The sequence below is a fragment of the Salvelinus fontinalis genome, chromosome 29, assembly GCF_029448725.1.
Source record: "Salvelinus fontinalis isolate EN_2023a chromosome 29, ASM2944872v1, whole genome shotgun sequence".
NCBI lineage: Eukaryota > Metazoa > Chordata > Actinopteri > Salmoniformes > Salmonidae > Salvelinus > Salvelinus fontinalis.
Genome location: NC_074693.1, coordinates 37,347,589 through 37,367,973, shown reverse-complemented (window position 1 = coordinate 37,367,973; position 20,385 = coordinate 37,347,589). Strand labels below are relative to the sequence as shown.

Sequence of the window (20,385 nt, the reverse complement as noted above, 5' to 3'; positions counted from 1 at the left end):
GCCTGTTTCTGGAGATCCGACTTTCTGAACTGAAGATCACTAACTTCCCAGTGATTTTGAATGCGGCATCTACGTACTCCTACCGGTATGTGCATTTTGATAAGAATTATTGCAGACAGTGACCACGTCAAGAAGCGACGCAGCGTACAGTGGGCGTGTTTCGTGCAAGAAGGAGGCGACCAGTTTCAGAAACACAACAGAGCAGACAGCTGCATAGACGGACTGCCCGCGGACATGAACTCAAAACAGCAGGCAACACGTCTGCAAAACAGGCCTGTGTAAAGTCTCTTAACGTACACGGTGCAGCATAATATCCAAGTATAAGTGCGTCATTTGGAAAAAGGTAATTCAAAATGTGGATAACTCCGGAGGAGGTGTTGCTGGCCAACGCTCTGTGGGTGAGCGAAAGGGCGAACCCCTTTTTCATTCTCCAGCGGAGAAAGGGCCATGGCAAAGGAGGGGGCATCACTGGTAACTATGAAATTCAATTATTTGCTATAACTGCTTTCTGAAAAATACAATTTGTGTTGGCTAATGTCTTGCATTAGTAACGAGGGCTTTAGTTAGCAGGCTTGGGTATTAGCAAGATAGCTAGCACACAGGCTAGCTGTTGTGTCTACGTGGGGAAAAGTGGCGCTAACTACTGTTAGCTAATTAACGTTAGCGTTGTTTTTCTTCACCTACCATGCTCGCTCTTTGCTACTACTAGCTAACAGAATTGATAGCTATAATGGTTGCTAGAATGGTGCTTTCGTGACATCTGGGAACTCTGGGAAAAACGAGGTCAAATCATGACGTCAGTGATATTAATTTCGGATCTCTAAAAAGATGCCCGAGTTTCCGAGGTGGAAGACCGCTCAAAATAATAAAAAATACCAGTCGGAACTCGTTTTTGCCCTAGTTCCCAGTTGTCTGTGACCCACTGAAGTGTGAATTTTGAGATTTTCGAGTTTCCAGTTCCAAGTTGTTTTGATTGCGTTTGAATTATGTGTATTTTCTCAAATGCATCACTAAACAATAACGTTTACACAGCTAGTAGACTATTGTTACGTTCAAGACAACTGGTAGTTTTGAAAAGTCATCCAACTCGGGAATTCCAAGTCGGGAACTCGGGCCTCTTTCTCGAGCTTCGATTTTCCCGACCTGAAGATCACTGACGTCATGATTCGACCTCGTTTTATCCGAGTTCCCAGTTGTCTTCAAAGGACCATATACTAGTTTAGCCAACCCGAGACTGTGCTAGCTAGCCCTGCCATATGACCAAAACATTGCCGTTGGATTAGCCTCCCACTTTGAATTTGGACGCCATCATAAAACACCAGATATAGGTAACTTTAGCTATCTCCTGTAATTCTAGTAATAAAGAGAACAACAATGGCATGTAATGAAAAACGATTTCATATTAAAGAACTCTTTAGGCTAGGAAGCTATCTAGTCCAACACTCATAATTTAGTTAGATTTGTACTGAATTAGATCAAGTCTCATTTTAGGTGACTCAACACAAGTGGCCTTTCATTCACAGGAGTTTATGATGTTTCCCTTTGATTTAGATATCTCTCCCCCAAGTCCTTGTCTAAAAGCAACAAGCACCACTGCAGCTGTGTTGCTGACAAGTTCTAGGAACATACGCCAGGTCTAAGGCTAGCCTATAGTACACATTAACCCGTCACATAAGACAGTAAAATGTAGGCTATGAAATAATACATCATGTAGAAATGATTGAGTTATGTGTACGTGCGTGCACATGTGAGTTTCGATGCGTGTCTGTATTATCAGACATTGGGCCTCAACGGGTGTTGGACTTCCACACACCCCCTAAAAAATGTATGTCAATTCAGATCTTAACCAAATAACATTTGTTTACCCAGATAGTAGGTTAAAAGTCACACATGCAAAGTTAGGACTCCTCCAGCCAGCTATTCATATTTTGCATGGTTGACCTGTAGTCCCCTATTGGGATTCATGCCTAAAATGTTGTGCTGTTTTTCTTCAGGATTGTTGGTGGGCACCATGGATGTGGTCCTGGACTCCAGTGCCAGAGTGGCTCCCTATAGGATCCTGCACCAGACAGGGGACTCCCAGATCTTCTGGAGCATCGCTTGTGGTGGGTGCAAAACCATGCCACGACACCTCTGAATATTCTGGGACAGCCAAATTGTTTTGAAGCTAGCTTATTTAAATACAACTGTGTAAAAGCATCAGGACTACATAAATGCTATCCATTATCATCAGGTCTAAAGAGACCTTTCCTTGTGGTGCTGAAATACTGTTTTCCCAGGCTCCTCCCGGAAGGAGATCACAGGGCATTGGGAGTGGCTGGAGACCAACCTGCTCCAGACGCTATCCATCTTCGACAACGACGAAGACATCACCACCTTCGTCAAGGGGAAGGTCTCGGTAGGCACTGCTGCCACAAAGCATAGTTCAACCTCCTAGAATTAGAACACATTCAAATTCTATGGTCAAACCTTGGGTTAACCTATGTCTTAATTGGTTTTCCCGTGTTATGTAAGCTACTGACTCAGTTCCTCTATTAAGAGGAGATCTATGCGTCATTGTCACATTGACCGCAATCCGGAAAATGCTATTCATGCCCATTCTAAGTGGCGTGTGTTCATGCACGTCGGCATAGAATCTGAACTCCCTCTTCCTCCACTCTTTCTATCTAGGGCATCATCGCCGAGGAGAACAAGAGCAAAGCGGCCCAGGAGGACGAGGACTCTGGCAAGTTCCGCGAGGCCGAGCAGAAGATGAGGAAGCTGTTTGGCATGCCCGGCGAGGAGAAGCTGGTCAACTACTACTCCTGTAGCTACTGGAAGGGCCGTGTGCCCCGCCAGGGCTGGGTCTACCTCAGCGTCAACCACCTCTGCTTCTACTCCTTCCTCCTGGGGAAAGAAGGTGAGTGTGTGTGCTCGCTCACCCGACATGCTTGCATAGGATGTGTGTGAGCATGCATGTGTGTCTATGAATGAATGAAATGGGCAGGAATCTTATGAGATAGGTTACAGAAGACGATAATGGGGCTCAGAGAGAGAGTGTGTGACAGGACATAGAGTATTGAGTTTGTGCGGGTGTAGAGGTAACCCAACTTGAATGTTGCAGCAGTAACCCCCGACAAATGGAATTCTATGAAATCTACCTTTCTTCCTTCCCTTTCTGCTGTTTCTTCCTCTCTATTGTACACCTATCTCTGCCTGCTTGCTGCCTGCTTCCTTTGCTCTCTCCCTCTTATCCCTTTCTGTCTCTCTCCTCCCGTCTCCCCTTATAGTGACCCTGGTGGTGCAGTGGACGGAGGTGACACGTCTTGAGAAGAACGCCACGCTGGTGTTTCCGGAGAGTGTGCGGGTGAGCACACGGCACACGGAACACTACTTCTCCATGTTCCTCAACATAAACGACACCTTCAAGCTCATGGAGCAGCTGGCCACCATCGCCATGCGCCAACTGCTGGACAACGAGGGCTTCGCCGCCGACCGCACGCTGCCCAAGGCATGCAAGACGCTCAAGAACGTCTCGGCACTCAAGAGGTACGAGGTTTCAAGGTTCAAGAGAGATGAGTGGGGAATTTCCTTATTTTTCTGACCAGAATTTTCCCGACCACCTGTTTTCAATGAAATGGAGGGTTCTTCCAAGAACTTGCTTGTTCAACCTCCAGAGAACATGGGTAGGCAATTCAGGTCAAGAAAGGCAGCACGGTGTCTATTGTTCTTCCTAACACACCAGATTTTGTTAATGACAGTCCTCAATTTTCTGCATCTCACCGATAAATCACAATTTTTAACATGTGTATATATTTACTGTATCTATCTACCTTTGCTAATTTATTCCTCTCACTATTGGATGTCAACATCAGGGACCTGGATGCACGGGCCAAGAACGAACGCTACCGGGCGCTGTTCCGTCTGACCCCGGACGAGCGCCTGGATGGACACACAGACTGCACGCTGTGGACGCCCTTCGCCAAGATGCACATTGTGGGCCAGCTGTTTGTCTCCAACAACTACATCTGCTTCTGCAGCCGTGAGGAGGACCTCTGTCAGCTCATCATCCCCCTCAGAGAGGTACCTACACACACAACGCAAGCACGCCCCTTTCTTTCGTTTTCGGGCATCTTGCCTCTGTCTCTCTCTTTCCCTATGTCCTGCCTCCCTCTTTCTCTCATTTCCTTTCTCTCTCTGGAAATCTTTTTCACTCTCACTTTCTCACTCTTTGTCCATCTTTTTTTATGGGTGACACCCTCGTGGGATGTGCCTAATGTTCTTACAGTTGTACATTAGAGTAAATAAACAAAGCACTCTCTCACCTCCCCTTTCTCTCTCTTCCCCTCTTTCTCCTCACTGCCTCTTTCTAGGTGTCCATTGTGGAGAAGGCAGACAGCAGCAGCGTCTTGCCCTGCCCCGTGTCCATCAGCACCAAGAACAAGATGACCTTCCTCTTCGCCAACCTCAAAGACCGCGACTTCCTGGTCCAGCGCATCTCCGACTTCCTGCAGCGCACACCTGACAAGCTGTGGAGCGACGGCCACCCGCTGGCCCTCGGTGGCTATTCAGTGAGTCAATCAGAGGGAACGTGTGCTGTTTGGGTGGGCCCTTTGATCTGTCAGTAACACTCTGTCGTGAAAGAGTATGGTTGCAAAATTCCCAGGTTTTCAAGAAATCCTGGTAGGGGGGATTCCAGATTTCCTGCTTATTCACTCCTGATTCTGTGAATATTTGGGGAAAGTTACTGTAATTTTGCAACCCTATGAGATTGTGATCCATAATATGGCTTTTTGACGTTTTCTGCTACGTTCTAGATGACATTAATATGATATACTACTTATTCACGGTCATGCTTTTGCTAGAATGACTTCTTTTGAATGCATTTGTTGATTGCATACTGTATATCAAAATGTCTTTGTATTCTCTCTCGCCTTACTTCTTTTTAGCATGACAGGATATCCAGCTGGTATGTTTTAGCTGATAACGCCCCTTTTTAAATCCACTATCTCCTCCTTCCCCCCAGGTTTCTCCCAGCCCCAGTACCACCCCACTCTCCTCCAGCCTCCCCACACCTACGGGCGCAGGAGGGGAACCGTCCCAGGGGCGCCACTACAGCCCCAGCCTGCCAACAGCCACACAGGGCCTGCTCCGCATCTACCAGAAGGATGACCCAGAGGACCACGGGCCCAAAGCTGTGAGTCCAACCCTAGCCAGACCCACGTCAACGGCTTAGACTGTCTTATGCTCTTAGAATATCCTACCCATTTTTTTTATAGGGTTTTATTACTTCAGTGTGCTCTGTTTTTTTTTAAGGAGAAGTGATCCTTTCTGAACAATATTTTATTGTCCCTACCTAGAGATGTAGACCGAGTTTGATGCTTTAGAATGTAGGTTAATGTATGCCGTGTCTATGGTTCGGTTCCTATCATGGTTAACATTACACGAGAGGAAATACTATCTTAACCACGTGTGTGCATAGGCTAGCTTGAAATTTGACACTTAAAGGCCACCATCTGTTTATCAATCGATCTATCTAGCTCTGCTTTAGGTTCCCAAACTCAAGGATTGCAAGTCATGCCTGGCTCATTTGGAAACAGTGCTCGCTTCGCCATTCTTGGTCTTAGCTCTTTGACGTTGTTTGCTTTGCTCATGGTGCCAAAGGAGCATAAACACCATGTCCTTACAGCATTCTAGTCATTGATCACCAATGTCATTATATTGTTATAACATACCTTTAGCTTGATGTCTTTGTATTTTTTTAGGTCATACTGATATACTGACACCCCCCTTCTCTCTCTCTCTCTTTCTCCTCCTCAGACCAAGGAGAAAATGAAAGAGGAGTCGTGGAACATCCACTTCTTTGAGTTTGGCAGGGGGGTGTGTATGTACCGTACCTCCAAGACCAGAGAACTGGTGCTCAACGGTATCCCTGAAAGCCTCCGAGGGGAGCTGTGGCTACTCTTCTCAGGTAGACATTTTGTTTTCTACAATTCAATTTCTAGAATTTTCTTAGCCTATGTATCCCCAAAGAGCATATGCCTTTCATGGCAGAGTTTCGGCCCACATAGATACCATGCTTTATTTACCAAATGTCTTAACTGGAGCATCCCAATATGCAGTCATTGCACTCAGTTTTTTTGGTGGAAGTCAGGCTACATTTCTAAACTTCTGCTTTGGCTGTGTAGTCTGTGGCTGATGGCTCCAACCACTAGGCCACTCCTATTCTAGCACAGATGCACTCTTAGATGCACTCTTAGTGCTGTTTTTGGCAGCACCTCTGTGGGGTTTCAAACCACCAACCACAAGTAGGTGTCATTGCAGAGGAACTCTCCCTCCGTATGGTTTCTGTTCTTGTACCAGTTCTCAAAGATGCCACTAATCACCTATTGGCTAGCTTTGAGGGTCAAAGTTTGGTTTAGGTGGAGCTAGCAGAAAGCCAATAGGCCTGTACCATTAATTCAACAGAATTGTAGATTGTAAAGGCGAAGTAGATAATTTACCAAATAGAAACAAATGCATTCAATAATAGCCTATAAGGTTTCTTCAAACATGGTGATTTTGAATGGCAGAGTTTGAAGGTTGATTATAGACTATATACACAAAAGCATGTGGACACTCCTTCAAATTAAAGGATTTGGCTATTTCAGCCACACCCGTTGCTGACAGGTGTATAAAATCAAGCACACAGCCATGCAATCTCCATAGACAAACATTGGCAGTAGAATGGCCTTACTGAAGAGCTCAGTGACATTCAATGTGGCACCGTCATAGGATGCCACCTTTCCAACTAGTCAGTTCATAGCGTGTAAAAATCGCCTGTCTTTGATTGCAACAAGCAATGTCAGCACAATAACTGTTTTTCGGGAGCTTCATGAAATGTGTTTCCATGTCCGAGCATCTGCACACAAGCCTAAGATCACCATGCGCAATGACAAGTGTTGGCTGTAGTGGTGCAAAGCTCGCCGCCCATTGGAATCTGGAGCAGTGGAATCGTGTTCTGTGGAGTGCTGAATCAGGCTTCACCATCTGGCAGTTCGGCAGACGAATCTGGGTTTGGCAGATGCCAGGAGAACCATAACCAACTCTTGCATTGTGTTTATAGTAGGCTAAGTCTACCTACATATTTATGAAAGAGGCTATGGCAAATAGGAATCGGTAGGTCATTTGGCGTGTCGCTCAGCTGTGAACTGCATTGTTGTGCGCTGCCCGACTCCGGCGGTACCAGTCATGTTCAAATAGGGTAAACTATCGTCTGTGCATTTTTTATTTAAAAAACAAAAACAATTAAATAAATTTGATTCCCTTTTCTCCCCAATTTTTTCGTGGTATCCAATCGCTAGTAATTACTATCTTGTCTCATCGCTACAACTCCCGTACGGGCTCGGGAGAGACGAAGGTCGAAAGCCATGCGTCCTCCGAAGCACAACCCAACCAAGCTGCACTGCTTCTTTAACACAGCGCGCCTCCAACCCGGAAGCCAGCCGCACCAATGTGTCGGAGGAAACACCGTGCACCTGGCCCCCTTGGTTAGCGCGCACTGCGCCCAGCCCGCCACAGGAGTCGCTGGAGCGCGATGAGACAAGGAAATCCCTGCCGGCCAAACCCTCCCTAACCCGGACGACGCTGGCCCAATTGTGCGTCGCCCCACGGACCTCCCGGTCGCGGCCGGCTGCGACAGAGCCTGGGGGCGAACCCAGAGACTCTGGTGGCGCAGTTAGCACTGCGATGCAGTGCCCTAGACCACTGCGCCACCCGGGAGGCCCTCGTCTGTGCATTTTTAAAATAATATATACAGTACCAGTCAAAAGTTTGGACAAACCTACTCATTCCAGGGTTTTTCTTTATCTTTACTATTTTCTACAATGTAGAATAATAGTGAAGATATCAAAACTATGAAATAACACATGGAATCATGTAGTAACCAAAAAAGTGTTAAACAAATCAAAATAGATTTTATATTTGAGTTTCTTTGAAGTAACCACCCTTTTCCTTGATGACAGCTTTGCACACACTCTTGGCATTCTCTCAACCAGCTTCACCTGGAATGCTTTTCCAACAGTTGAAGGAGTTCCCACATATGCTGAGCACTTTTTGGCTGCTTTTCTCTGCGGTCCAACTCATCCCAAACCATCCCCATTGGGTTGAGGTTGTGTGATTGTGGAGGCCAGGTCCTCTGATGCAGCACTACCATTACTCTCTTTCTTGGTCAAGTAGCGTGTGTGTGTAATATAAACTATTGTCACATCACAATGTTGTTGCCATCAATGTCTTTTAAACATAGTTGATTTCCGATTATATCGTAATATCGCCCAACCCTACTTTACACCACTCCAGCCGACGCTTGACATTGCACATGATGATCTTAGGCTTGTGTGCGGCTGCTCGGCCATGGAAACCCATTTAATGAAGCTCCAAACAAACAGTTATTGTGCTGACTTTGCTTCCAGAGTCAGTTTGGAACTCGGTAGTGAATGTTGCTATTTTTACATGCTACTAGCTTCCGGACTCTGCGGTCCCGTTCTTTGAGCTTGTGTGGCTACCACTTCACGGCTGAATCATTGTTGCTCATATATGTTTTCACTTCACAATAGCAGCACTTACAGTTGACCAGGGCAGAAATTTGACCAACTGACTTGTTGGAAAGGTGGCATCCTATGACGATGCCACGTTGACTCACTGAGCTCCTCAGTAAGGCCATTTTACTGCCAATGTTTGTCAATGGAGATCGCATGGCTGTGTGCTCGATTTTACATCTGTCAGCAATGGGTGTGGCTGAAATAGCCAGATCCACTCATTTGAATGTGTGTCCACATGCTTTAGTGTGTGTGTGTATATAGTGTACATCCACATCAGCAATCTGTTGGTTTCAAGGAAAGCACTCACTCCTACCTTGTGACTTGAAGGTAATGCGTTTCATTGTCTCTGTTGCCATATTGACTAAGGAAGTGTTGTTATTGCAACGTCACCAAGCTGACCCCTCCCCTCCGTCATTCCTTTCTGACTCATCTGGTATCAGCTGACCAACTGGATTCCTGAGTCATGCGGCCTAGCTAAGCAAGGGTTACGCAATAATGGGAGAACCTAGAAACTGAACCCCTGGATTGTGTTGCTATGTGGATGTGTTTTCATGCTTTGGCTGTTTCCTCTATGTAAAATGATAGCACTCAGTGACCAGGATTGTGTCCTGCAATGATATCTGGAATGAGAGTCAATGACTAGTCTGTTTTCAGGAATCTGTCTGACTTTGTGTTTTCTAGCAAATATGTAAAGTTAGCCCATGTTTTTGTTGATACAACAAACAAACTACCAGTCGTACAACAGATAGGATCTAAACATTAGATCATTTGCCAACTGACAAATCCATATGGACTGAATCTCTCACATTGAATTAACCCTTTTAGTTCCATCCATCTCCTCTCCAGGAGCTCAGAATGAGATGGCCACCCACCCTGGCTACTATGCTGAGCTGGTGGAGCAGGCCATGGGCCGCTGTACCCTGGCCACGGAGGAGATCGAGAGGGACCTGCACCGCTCCATGCCCGAGCACCACGCCTTCCAGAATGAGATGGGCATCGCTGCCCTCCGCAGGGTCCTCACCGCCTACGCCTGCCGCAACCCTGGCATAGGATACTGCCAGGTATGGCAACTTTTTAAAAACTTTACTTTCTTAGGCTCGTTGCTCTCCAGGGAGTATCATAGGCCATCAACGACTCTCCATCACACTCAGTCTTGTTCCATTTTATGCCAGATCTTTTGGTGTCTGCTTCAAGCTCCCGCTGCCAGGTGTTTCTTGGGTGCCCTCTCTTCTGTTTTCCTTGTGGGTTCCAGGATAGAGCTTGCCTAGTGATGTTGGAAACTTGTTAGGTTCCTTTTTTGTTGTTAAACGTTAAAACCAATTAACATGATCACTGGCTGTGAGATGTTATGAGATTTCTTACACTTTGTTTTAGCGTTGGCTACTTAGACCGATCTGTTATATTTAGAAACTTCTCTGGAGTGTAGAATTTGGTTCCAGAGAGTGGGCAATTTAGTTGGATGCTTTGAAGTAGTTGAAAGAAGTCAATGTAATGCTATAGCGGAATTAAATTCCTGGAAAATGTCATCTGAAACAGACCGACTGTTTGAGTTGACTCAAACATGAAAAGCCTCAAGCTGATAATGAGATTGGAACGAAGGCCTAGCGTCCTAAGCATTCCCTGGAAATAGTGCTTGAATTATATGGGACAGGGAAACAGGCTTTCCATGAAACAAATGTGGCACCGGACATTTCTGTATTTATTTACAAATGCGCAAATGTTTCTTCCATGATGCTATTAGCGAGGGTAAAACGTTGTCAAAAAGGCACCGCGCATGCTAGTGGTTTCAAGTAACAGAGATGAAAATATCTGTTAGAAATGTGGAAAGCGGAGAGATCTAATATGCAACAACTAGCATGGGCTGCTAATCTGATTAGGATTGTGCCTTTGGCTACAGGACAATGAAAGAAAGTTAATATAAAATAATTGCCTCCACTGATATGGTCAGATTTTGGCTAGGCTACTTTGAAGCAAGGTAATGCCTCGTATGTATTAAAACGTTCAGGTTCCAATCAATTTAAGTATGTGTTTTCAAAAAGCATACTGCCTCCAGGCCATTGCAAAGTGGCGTGTGACGCGCTGATGAGGCCTGCCTATGCATTTGCTGTTTGAGATGTTGTAACAGCAGCAGCAGCAGCTCTTGCGCTCTGACAGATTTTCCGCTCAAAGGTTTTGTATTTGTATGCTGTACATGTTTGATAAATAAGATGCATAACGAATATACTGTACAGGTGCCAATGTATTTCCACTAAATTATGCAAATGTACCTATAGACGGATAAGCATGACCAGTCAAATGTATTTGCATGAACTGGTGTTTCATTAATAGGTGAAAAAGGACAATTTTACTTATTGGCTTTTCTTTTTAATCGGCCAAAAGCCGGCTATTACCGGCTAACGGAAACCTTGCAAAGAAACTACCGTAGTCTGGTGGTCTATTCTTTACTGTAAGCTTATTATGTTTGCCTGTTTTTCTCTATTTCTTTCTTCTCTTCAGTTTGTCTTCTTGTTGTTAATTCTTAAGTGTGTCCCCCGTCTCACTCAATGGTCCATACCGTCGGGCAGACAGGTTCAGTGCATGATGTCTGATGCGAACAGACTTGGAACTAGAAATTCACTAAGACAGGAACTAACATTTATGATGCTGCACAAGCAGGAGAGTACACAATGATCGATGCCTGTCCTCTCCAGGCGATGAACATTGTGACGTCGGTGCTGCTGCTGTACTGTACAGAGGAGGAGGCCTTCTGGCTGTTGGTGGCTCTGTGTGAGAGGATGCTGCCTGACTACTACAACACCAGGGTTGTGGGTGAGTGACAGCTAAGACTGGCAATAGAAGTACAGAGCCACTAATTACCATAGAAATAGAACGATTGCTGAAGGTTCTAAGGGTGAGAAGTAGTTGGTGTGGGCTGGGGTCGATTCAGTTTTCCAATTTTCTATAAGGACTTTTCATTGTATGAATTCAATTTTACTTCTCTTCCTAAAATGACTTGAACCCAACCTTGATGCATAGGTTTAGATGTATATGGATGTCTTTTTAAATTCTCCCTCTCCCCCAGGTGCTCTCGTTGACCAAGGCGTGTTTGAGGAGCTGACTCGTGAGTGCCTCCCCCTCCTCTACGAGCACATGCAGGAGCTGGGCGTCATCTCCACCATCTCCCTCTCCTGGTTCCTCACGCTGTTCCTCAGCGTCATGCCCTTCGACAGCGCCGTGCTCCTGGTCGACTGCTTCTTCTACGAGGGCATCAAGGTCATCTTCCAGGTGGCGCTGGCCGTGCTGCACGCCAACATGGACACGCTGCTGGGCTGCACCGACGAGGGAGAGGCCATGACCATACTGGGACGGTGAGTGGGGGGTGGAAGAGACCGTCTGCACTGACGAGGGAGAGGCCATGACCATACTGGGACAGTGAGTGAGGGATTTCTTGGAATTGATACCACACATTATGTTGCCAAAATGTTTCATTGGAAGGGTAACTATAGTGTAACTATACAGAAACCTTATTTTTTTTAAACATTTTTATTTATGAATGGTGACATCACCATTCTGGACTGATGAAGCTATAGCCATATTGCGCTGGATTGAGAATTAGTGGTTGTTCTCTCACTCTCTCTCAGGTACCTGGACAATGTTGTCAACAAGCAGACTGTGTCTCCTCCCATTCCCCACCTCCACGCCCTGTTGACCAGTGGTGATGAACCACCACCTGAGATTGACGTGTTCCAGCTCATCAAGTCATCCTATGACGTAAGACAAGTGCTCCCAGCATGACTAGTAGAGCCAAATTACTTTTTCACGGAAAATTCCATTCTTAGTTCTTGAACACGACTCGCTTGTTTACTCAATCGCATAGAACAAGGAGAGATTGATGTAGATTCTACAAATCAGTGACTTCGGGATACATTTGTAACCGACTCTATTGAAAGCTATTTCAATTCTATTGTTCTACAATTCTCTAACACCTGCATTTTCCCTCTGTTTCTCTGTGTCCCTGAGCAGAAGTTTGGAAGTCTGCGTGCTGATGTCATCGAGCAGATGAGGTTCAAGCAGAGGTTAAAGGTTATCCAATCGCTGGAGGACACTGCCAAGAGGAGTGTGGTGAGTTCATATGTCAAAGAAGTGACTGTGATTGAAGTGCTTAGTGACGTTGGTTTCTTGATCTCATTGCGTTGACTGTTGTAGTTTGACGTTGACAACTGAATTTCATAGCATTGAGATTAGTCTACATTAGACTCCATTCCAACCTTCACTTAATAATGATCTATTGTCTTACTGTTCCTACTTGGTCCAATGTGCTATAGCCAGAGATGTTTCTCTGTCTGTTGTAAAGCTGTGTGTCTGTCCACAGGTAAGGGCCATCATGACCGACTCAGCCTTTAGCATCGAGGAGCTAGAAGAACTCTATGTTCTCTTCAAGGTGAGAAATTGGCGTAATTATTACCGCCCCTGTGGCTTTTTACACCATTACCTAACACTGGTCTTCAACATTTTATTCAGTAAGTTCTCTGTGAGCAATGTTCTAAACACAGGCATGGCAACTTAGTGTGGTGGGTGGTAAATAATAGTTGCTTGTTTTGTCATGGTTGCGGTGATAACAGGTCACACAGCGGTCACATGTTAGGTGTTGTGCAACCAAGTGAGCCATTATCAATCGACTGAGAACAAAACAAGTTGTGGCTCATGCTCCAAACAAGTGTAAACCTGAAAGCCTTCAACAAAAGCCATCACTATCAAGCTGTTAGCTCAAGTCCCTCAACTGTCAAGCATCATTGGACAATCCATTCAATGTTTCAATCAGCTAATACCACCTCTGAACTGCATCCCACTCCCCTTCCCCATGGCAGGCCAAGCACATTATGAGCTGCTACTGGGGGGCCAGCTGCACGGCGGCGGAGCGCCACGACCCCAGCCTGCCCTACCTGGAGCAGTACCGCATCGACCTGGAACAGTTCTGCCAGCTGTTCGGGGCACTGGGCACCTGGCTGTGTGGCACTCACACCGTCACGCTGGCCGCTCGCCACTTCCGCCTGTTGGACAGCAACAAGGACGGCCTCATCAACTTCAAAGAGTTTGTCACAGGCCTGAGTGAGTTTGGAGATTTGAATTAAGGAATCGCAACTTACTGTTGTTGAAGATATTAGCTGACATGCATTACAACATTGATGTTTTCGGCTGTGGTTTTGAGAACAATTATGTGCTAGTTTGTAGAAGGATAAGTCCCAGTGCCTAATTTGACTGGTTGATTATAAGATTGTAGTTAGCATGGATCCCACCTCTGCTACCACTTGGGTAACTGACCAACCATATGTCTCCCATCAGGTGGGATGTACCATGGAGACATGACAGAGAAACTGAAGTTACTGTACAAACTTCACCTGCCGCCAGGTAAGCAGGGAAAAACAACTCTTCAGGTTCAATAACAGTCTAACCTACCTATGATAAATGTATTGCAGACATACTGCAGGATATTGACACTCCCATTCTGACTTCTCACTATTTGGCTTCAGACTTGTCACTCAGAAGCAAGAGTTCTAGTGAATCAATAAATGCAGAGGATGTGAGCCTGCAGCCAGCCAGCACACACTCTTGTGACCCTGTGCTTTGGGTGGTGTGTTTTTAAAGGGACAGTATGCACATGAGAGAAGAATTGTCTCTCAAATCAAATTACATTTTTCACATGCACTAAATACAACGGGTGTAGACTTTACCCGTGAAATGCTTACTTACAAGCCTTTAACCAACAATGCAGTTTTAAGAAAAGTTAAGAACAATTGAGCAGTTGGAGGAATGTGTGACAATGTGTATGTATTATAATAATATGTTGTGACTTTACTTTCATTAATCTGATGACTGCTATTTATCTAATCAAATAATTATGTTTTGTTGCCCAATTTAAGTTAATCATGCAACTATTATCTCAATAGGAATTTGGGGCACCACGAGAGTGGTTCTTTTACCATCTCCTGAATTAAACTCTAAAGGTTACATCCATAAACAGTCCACTTATTAATCATAACCTCGTATCATATCATCATTCTGAACAGTCATAGCCTCCTGCATCTGCAAAAAGCCGAGCCTTTCTTATGATTCAGTACTACACAAATTGGTTTATTTATTTACTAGCTAACGAAACAGTTCCCTTGCGGACTAACACAATATGGCGGCTTGTTACAAAAGAGAGAGGTCAAGAGAGAGACATAATACTTTGGTACATTTAGAAACTGCTCTCACAGTAACCATATACTTTGCACACGAACTGCCACCGTTTGGAGTAAGAAATCATGAATGTATTTGCGTGTAGATGTCTTGGTTCTTCCAGTGATTGTCTGGGAGGTGAGCTTCTCGCCTCAACCTCGTTGAGATTTCAGAGTTTGAACCACTTTAGAAGTGAACTGCAGCTACATGCCTCTCTGGTCTGATATGTTAATTCTTAACCCACCGTTTTATACAGTTCATTCAAAAGGGGTGGTTCGTGAGGCTGACACGCTCTCTGACCTCACTCAAGGGGTGGTGACTACTGGCTGTGCACAGTTTTATATAAACAATTTCGTCTTTATAGTTTCTAACACATCCCGCTCTTAACAAAAACACTCACCATATTTCATACACAACAGAGGATGGTGACTTCATACATGTAGTGTATATACTTTTCACGTTACAGTATTTACTTTATAACATTTTTAATGACATCACAAAATAACAACCGAAATGACATTATTATTCTTTTGATCACCTCTGACCATTCCCCACGTTCTATGTTAGAAATATTGTTCCAGTATTCGCTTTAGAATGTGTTACAGTTTCGGCGGGGAAAACGTCTGTGGAACAAAGGCACATTCCTGTGTGAATTTGGAGAGGGAGATAGCTTAAAGTTCCAATCCTTGATTTACAACAGGGTGTGAGTTGTCAACACCCCCCCCCTGCAGTTAAGAAGGTGTCAGGCTGAAGTTATTTATTGCCAAACTGATCTGACCTATATGGATCCTCCCATGGACAGTCATGACAAATACATTCTAGTGCTAACATGCTTCTTGTTTCTCTTACAGCATTGTGTCCAGAGGAGGCTGAGTCGGCACTAGAGGCTGCACAGTTCTTCACTGACGATGACAGTCCACAGGGTACACACACATTGCTGTTGACATATGCGTAGAGCATAAACTCTTATACTTCTATAGGGGGAATATACACACTTGGTAACCCATCTCTCATACTGTAGTTTGCTCACAATGTAAATGTGATATTTGACGTTTTAGGTTTTCCTCTTGAGGCAATGAGTGGTTCCTACAGTCCTGCTCCGTTGCATGTGTGTGTGTGCATGGAAAATGGATTCCTACTACTTGATTTAACTGACAATGTGTGTTATCATCATTCTCATGGTATTGTTGGATCTGTTTCCTCCCTCACTTGCTTTCTGTCTTAATCTCTTTCTCTATATTGCTCTTTTATTTCTCTCATTTCTGTAATTTCTTGCTCTCCCTATCTCGTTTTGTTTTCTTCTCAACGCTCCAGAATCTCCCTTCCTGTCTGATCTGGACTTCCTGGTGCAGGAAGTGACCTCAGGTTTGTCTCTCTGTGACTCTGTGTCACAAAGACACGTTTGATCAACAAAATGTTGGCCACGCTGTCTTCAGGCAGAATAGTCAATCTAATATTCCAATCTACAAATTTGTGAAACAATTATTAGTTTAGTTCACAGAGGACACTCTCTAACCTGTTAATAACCTCGCCATGTGATAGAGCACACCATCATACCAGCAGATTACACAACTTTATACAGAGTGGGGCCCCCCCCTCATTTCCTCTTCCTGTACACTTGGTACAGTCCACTCTGGGCTCTCTTTGGAATGTTCTGGTGTGATAGACATCATATCTTTCCCTTTATGTGACTTTCTGTGGTATCTGCATCTCAGAGCGTGGACTTTCCATCCCTTCCTGTTACCCTCCTAGTATCTGTGGGCTAGTTGACTTACCTCATCTTCCGTGAAGTGAATGTCTCACAAACTAATACAAACATCAAACCCCCCCCACACACCTTCCAACCTCTGTCTAGATAACCCACTTTACCCCCCCCCCGTCACTGTGTAGTGTGTACACTGGTGAGGATGGTCTGAGTAGTGGCTTTGTGGACATGATGATGGTGGTTGTCTTCATCTGCAGGAGAGGAGATGAAAGAGGCTGGGGAAGCGTCGGGAAGCGGAGATGCAGAGGAGAAGAAAGGTGAGCCTCACTCCACCTATGTTAATTACCTTGCTGCAGTATTGATATTCTTCCTCTGCAGGATTCAAGCTGTATTGCTATACGTATCCAGTGTAATAATGTGATGTCTGTTTCAGAGGTGAAGGACTATAAGTATTACCTGAGGATGTGGGCCAAGGAGAAGGAGCCCAAGATTGAGACCATTAAAGACCTTCCCAGGATGAACCAGGTACACATTACTGAGAGATGACCATAACTTGACCACTCATGCACACTTGGAGAAGCCATTTCTGTGACTGATCCCCTGTGTGTCCCCTACAGGAGCAGTTCATAGAGCTGTGTAAAACCCTGTACAACATGTTCAGCGAGGACCCACTGGAGCAGGAGCTCTACCACGCCATCGCCACTGTGGCCAGCCTGCTGCTGCGCATCGGAGAGGTGGGCAAGAAGTTCACCAACAACGGCGCCAAGAAACCAACCGACACCACCTACACCCAGGCTCCCATCCTTGCCGCTGAACTGCCCCAGCCCGAAAAAGAAGCGTCGAATGGGGAAAGCAGCTCAGGACAGTCCCTGGTCTGCAAGGCCTTGGCGGAGGCCCAGCTGGAAACGCCGCCCCAGCAGACGTCGGACGAAGAAGTGAAGGATGACACGTCGGTCTCGTCCTACTCCATGGTGAGCACGGGTTCGCTGCAGTGCGAGGACATCGCCGATGACACAGTCCTAATTGGCTGCGCCGGCGACCAGCAGCGGCGAGGCAGCACACTGGACGGCGATTGGTCCATCACCTTCGAGCAGGTGCTGGCGTCGATGCTCACCGAGCCTCCCCTGGTGGACTACTTTGAGAAGAAGGGAGACATTCAGGCAAGGATGGCAACCTGTAAGATGCAAAGGGGAGTAGAGAGGCAGGTGAGCTCGTCAAGCGACCACGAGTTGGCCCAGCTCTCGACCTGAGTGGACCCATCCAGAACTCAACACTCACTGTCATTTCTCACCCGTAGGGGAAACCGATCACTGTCCAACTCGAGTTACCGTCCGGCCTTGCCTCACTCCCATTTCACAGGGAGCTCTAGACCTGTATCTCTATTGTGATTGTCATCCTTTTACAGAACCAGATGTGTGTGTGTGTATATATAGGAAATATCTATTGCAACAGTATTCAGTCTGTAAGCATTGTCTGCCCAACGGTTCTTACCTTGGATAAAAGCCACATAACCCTAAACATTTACAACCTATTACATCAACCCTACTACATTCAGAACCAGATTCAACCGAAGCCTGTTCCTAGACTAGAAATCACTTTCAGTAGAGGTTCTCCATTTCACATGCTTTCTAGTCCAGGACTAAGCTTAATATTTGTCTGGGAAACTTGCCCTTGAAGTGTAGTGGCTAATCCAAGGATGGGATGTTGTGCAGAGGAACATTGGTGCAGGATATCAGAGTTAAACGTGTTAGTACTCAACTGTATTTCTGTTGCTTCTCCTAGCACACTGCGGACCACAATCTAAGCTGTGGATAAAAGCCTTCAACTGGAAGACCTATATGAGACATGTATAAGACATATGAGACATATTTATGTCTGTGAAATCCACAGCCATCTCAAACTAAGGAAAGAAAGAGCCTTAAAGACTGAACTAGATTTTAGAAACTGCTTGTTTTTGTTTTGTGTAGGTTTTTCTTAGAACGTTGGGAGAATGTCTGCGTTACCACTGTTCTCTGGCCAGTACTTGCTTCATTAGTCCCATTTCTACAGTCGGTTATTTAAACTACCTTTGGGTGTGTAGTCTTATAGTACAACTCATGGTAACACATTGGTGTGGTTTGGGAGAGTCCTCCCTCCGCCACTAACTAACAATCTGCAGCCTTCATATATGCATGGCGCTTCGCTCATTTGGTGACTCGCCTGCCAGGACCTAATTGGACTGTTTTTGTAATGGTAGGTTGGCATATACACAGGGATACTGTGGTGTTGGCATTTTGGGGAGGGACTTCTGTGAGGCTAAAATCTGCAGAGTTGGAGCATCACAACAAACAGCATTGTTTTCATTGAATGCCCTTCTTGAATTTGACCTGCATAATCAAACAAGGCAGTATCTCTTCCCCATAGTTCAAAGCAGACACTCATGGGGTGCTATGTGTCATTCATCAAATGACCCCAAATATTGTTTTACCCAAAGAAATACAATAGTTTTTCCATTAGTTACTAAGCCTAGCTGTGAGTCAGTTGTATCTTTGTATTCGGGCCGGAGTTAAATTGACCAATGGTTACCCCTGAAATGCACTGCTTCTGTCATTTCAGAATAGCAGTAAGGAAACATTTCCTGCAAGCAAATACTATTTTAACAGATTCCCATTACATTTCAGTCTCGAGACACTTGCTAAAACCCCATGTAATGCTTTTCCTTCACGCCAATAGGAGTCCCAAGCTGTAAATTACTGCATATCATTTTCATATTATCTTCTATCGTTCAAAGCTTTTAAATGTATTAATGTTGTTTCTTGATAAAAATATAGCCTCATTGGTCTTATGTTATGAAGGAATTTAGAGAACAATGTTACTCTCATAACCTTGTTTTAACAGAGAAGCTTCATACACTACTTTGACTACACACCCACATTCATCACAAACATAGATATTTTGCATTCTTCATGTCTACTTTTGTCAACAGCTATTTTTTTATGTTTGGCCCGAAAAAGTATATTTTTAAGAATCCGTTGTCTTTAAACCATTTGCCCCCCCTGACTTCGGAAGAATCCGGACAGATGTTAGTAATATGGTAGCTCCAGTCCCGATGAGGTTTGGGGATTATCGGTCATATTGCTCACACCTATCAAGTTCCTTCAGGACTTCAGATTGAAAAACACTAGAGAAGTAGGAGTTAGGGATTGTTGTACAAGGCTATAGGCTCCTAAGTTTTAGTTTCCATTGTTGTTATCCAGACAGGTCTGAGATCAGTGGAGAAATGTGCTGGCACTGCTCAATACTGGTCTCCGAACTGTTCTATGACACTAAAACCAGACATAAAAGGTTGTCTGGCTGGCCCTTTGTGTATAACCAAACAACAGTCCAGCATTGCCCAAGGAATGTGTTTGCAGCATTACATACCAAGTTTATTTGGCACTTTGTAAGATAGTTTTATACCCCTAGTTAAATTTATCAGTGTTATTTGCGCTAAGCCCCAAAGTCCCAGTTAATCAAATGGTATGTAGATTATTTTATGTTGGCACACACAACCTGTCTTTCTCTTTGTATATTCTTTGCTTTTCATCTGCATATGTTTCTTATATCTAATGAAAATGACTAATTTTAATTGTTTACCTTGCAGACTACTTGCTAAATGTGAAAACAAAGAACGATGAAGCAGTTTTGGATCTTTTGGGGTTCTGGGATAGCCTATGTGGCTGTTAAGTCTGTTTATCCACCTATAGCTATGTCATTACTGTATCCATGTAACAGATGTTTATTCACAAACTTGCATTTTAAATTGTATTTGATCAGTACTGTACTATATTGTGTAATAAATTAAAATACTGAATGAAATAACTTGGTGGTTTTATTTAATAGAACAGGCTTACACCCTTTGGGTATATTAATAGTTTGTTTTTAGCTCTGCAGACAGAAGATTGA

General features: G+C 44.7%; 1 protein-coding gene across 2 annotated transcripts; it reads left to right on the top strand.

Annotated features, from left to right (window-relative positions):
• The first annotated feature begins 108 nt into the window (after positions 1 to 108).
• Positions 109 to 20,301, top strand: LOC129827949 (TBC1 domain family member 9B-like). 2 transcript variants are annotated; one of them, XM_055889252.1, is made up of 22 exons: positions 109 to 471; positions 1,995 to 2,105; positions 2,280 to 2,398; positions 2,671 to 2,899; positions 3,270 to 3,528; positions 3,855 to 4,062; positions 4,353 to 4,550; positions 5,006 to 5,176; positions 5,800 to 5,950; positions 9,405 to 9,619; positions 11,249 to 11,366; positions 11,620 to 11,905; positions 12,179 to 12,308; positions 12,561 to 12,659; positions 12,910 to 12,978; positions 13,406 to 13,646; positions 13,881 to 13,946; positions 15,608 to 15,679; positions 16,071 to 16,121; positions 16,719 to 16,778; positions 16,895 to 16,986; positions 17,079 to 20,301. In XM_055889252.1, exons 1-22 carry the CDS (start codon positions 354 to 356, stop codon positions 17,709 to 17,711), a joined length of 3,696 nt encoding a protein of 1,231 aa, XP_055745227.1. In that variant the 5' UTR covers positions 109 to 353; the 3' UTR covers positions 17,712 to 20,301. The 2 variants fall into 2 exon arrangements, with proteins under 2 accessions (XP_055745227.1, XP_055745229.1); XM_055889254.1 differs by lacking the exon at positions 16,071 to 16,121 and having other exon boundaries at positions 110 to 471.
• Positions 20,302 to 20,385: the final 84 nt, after the last annotated feature.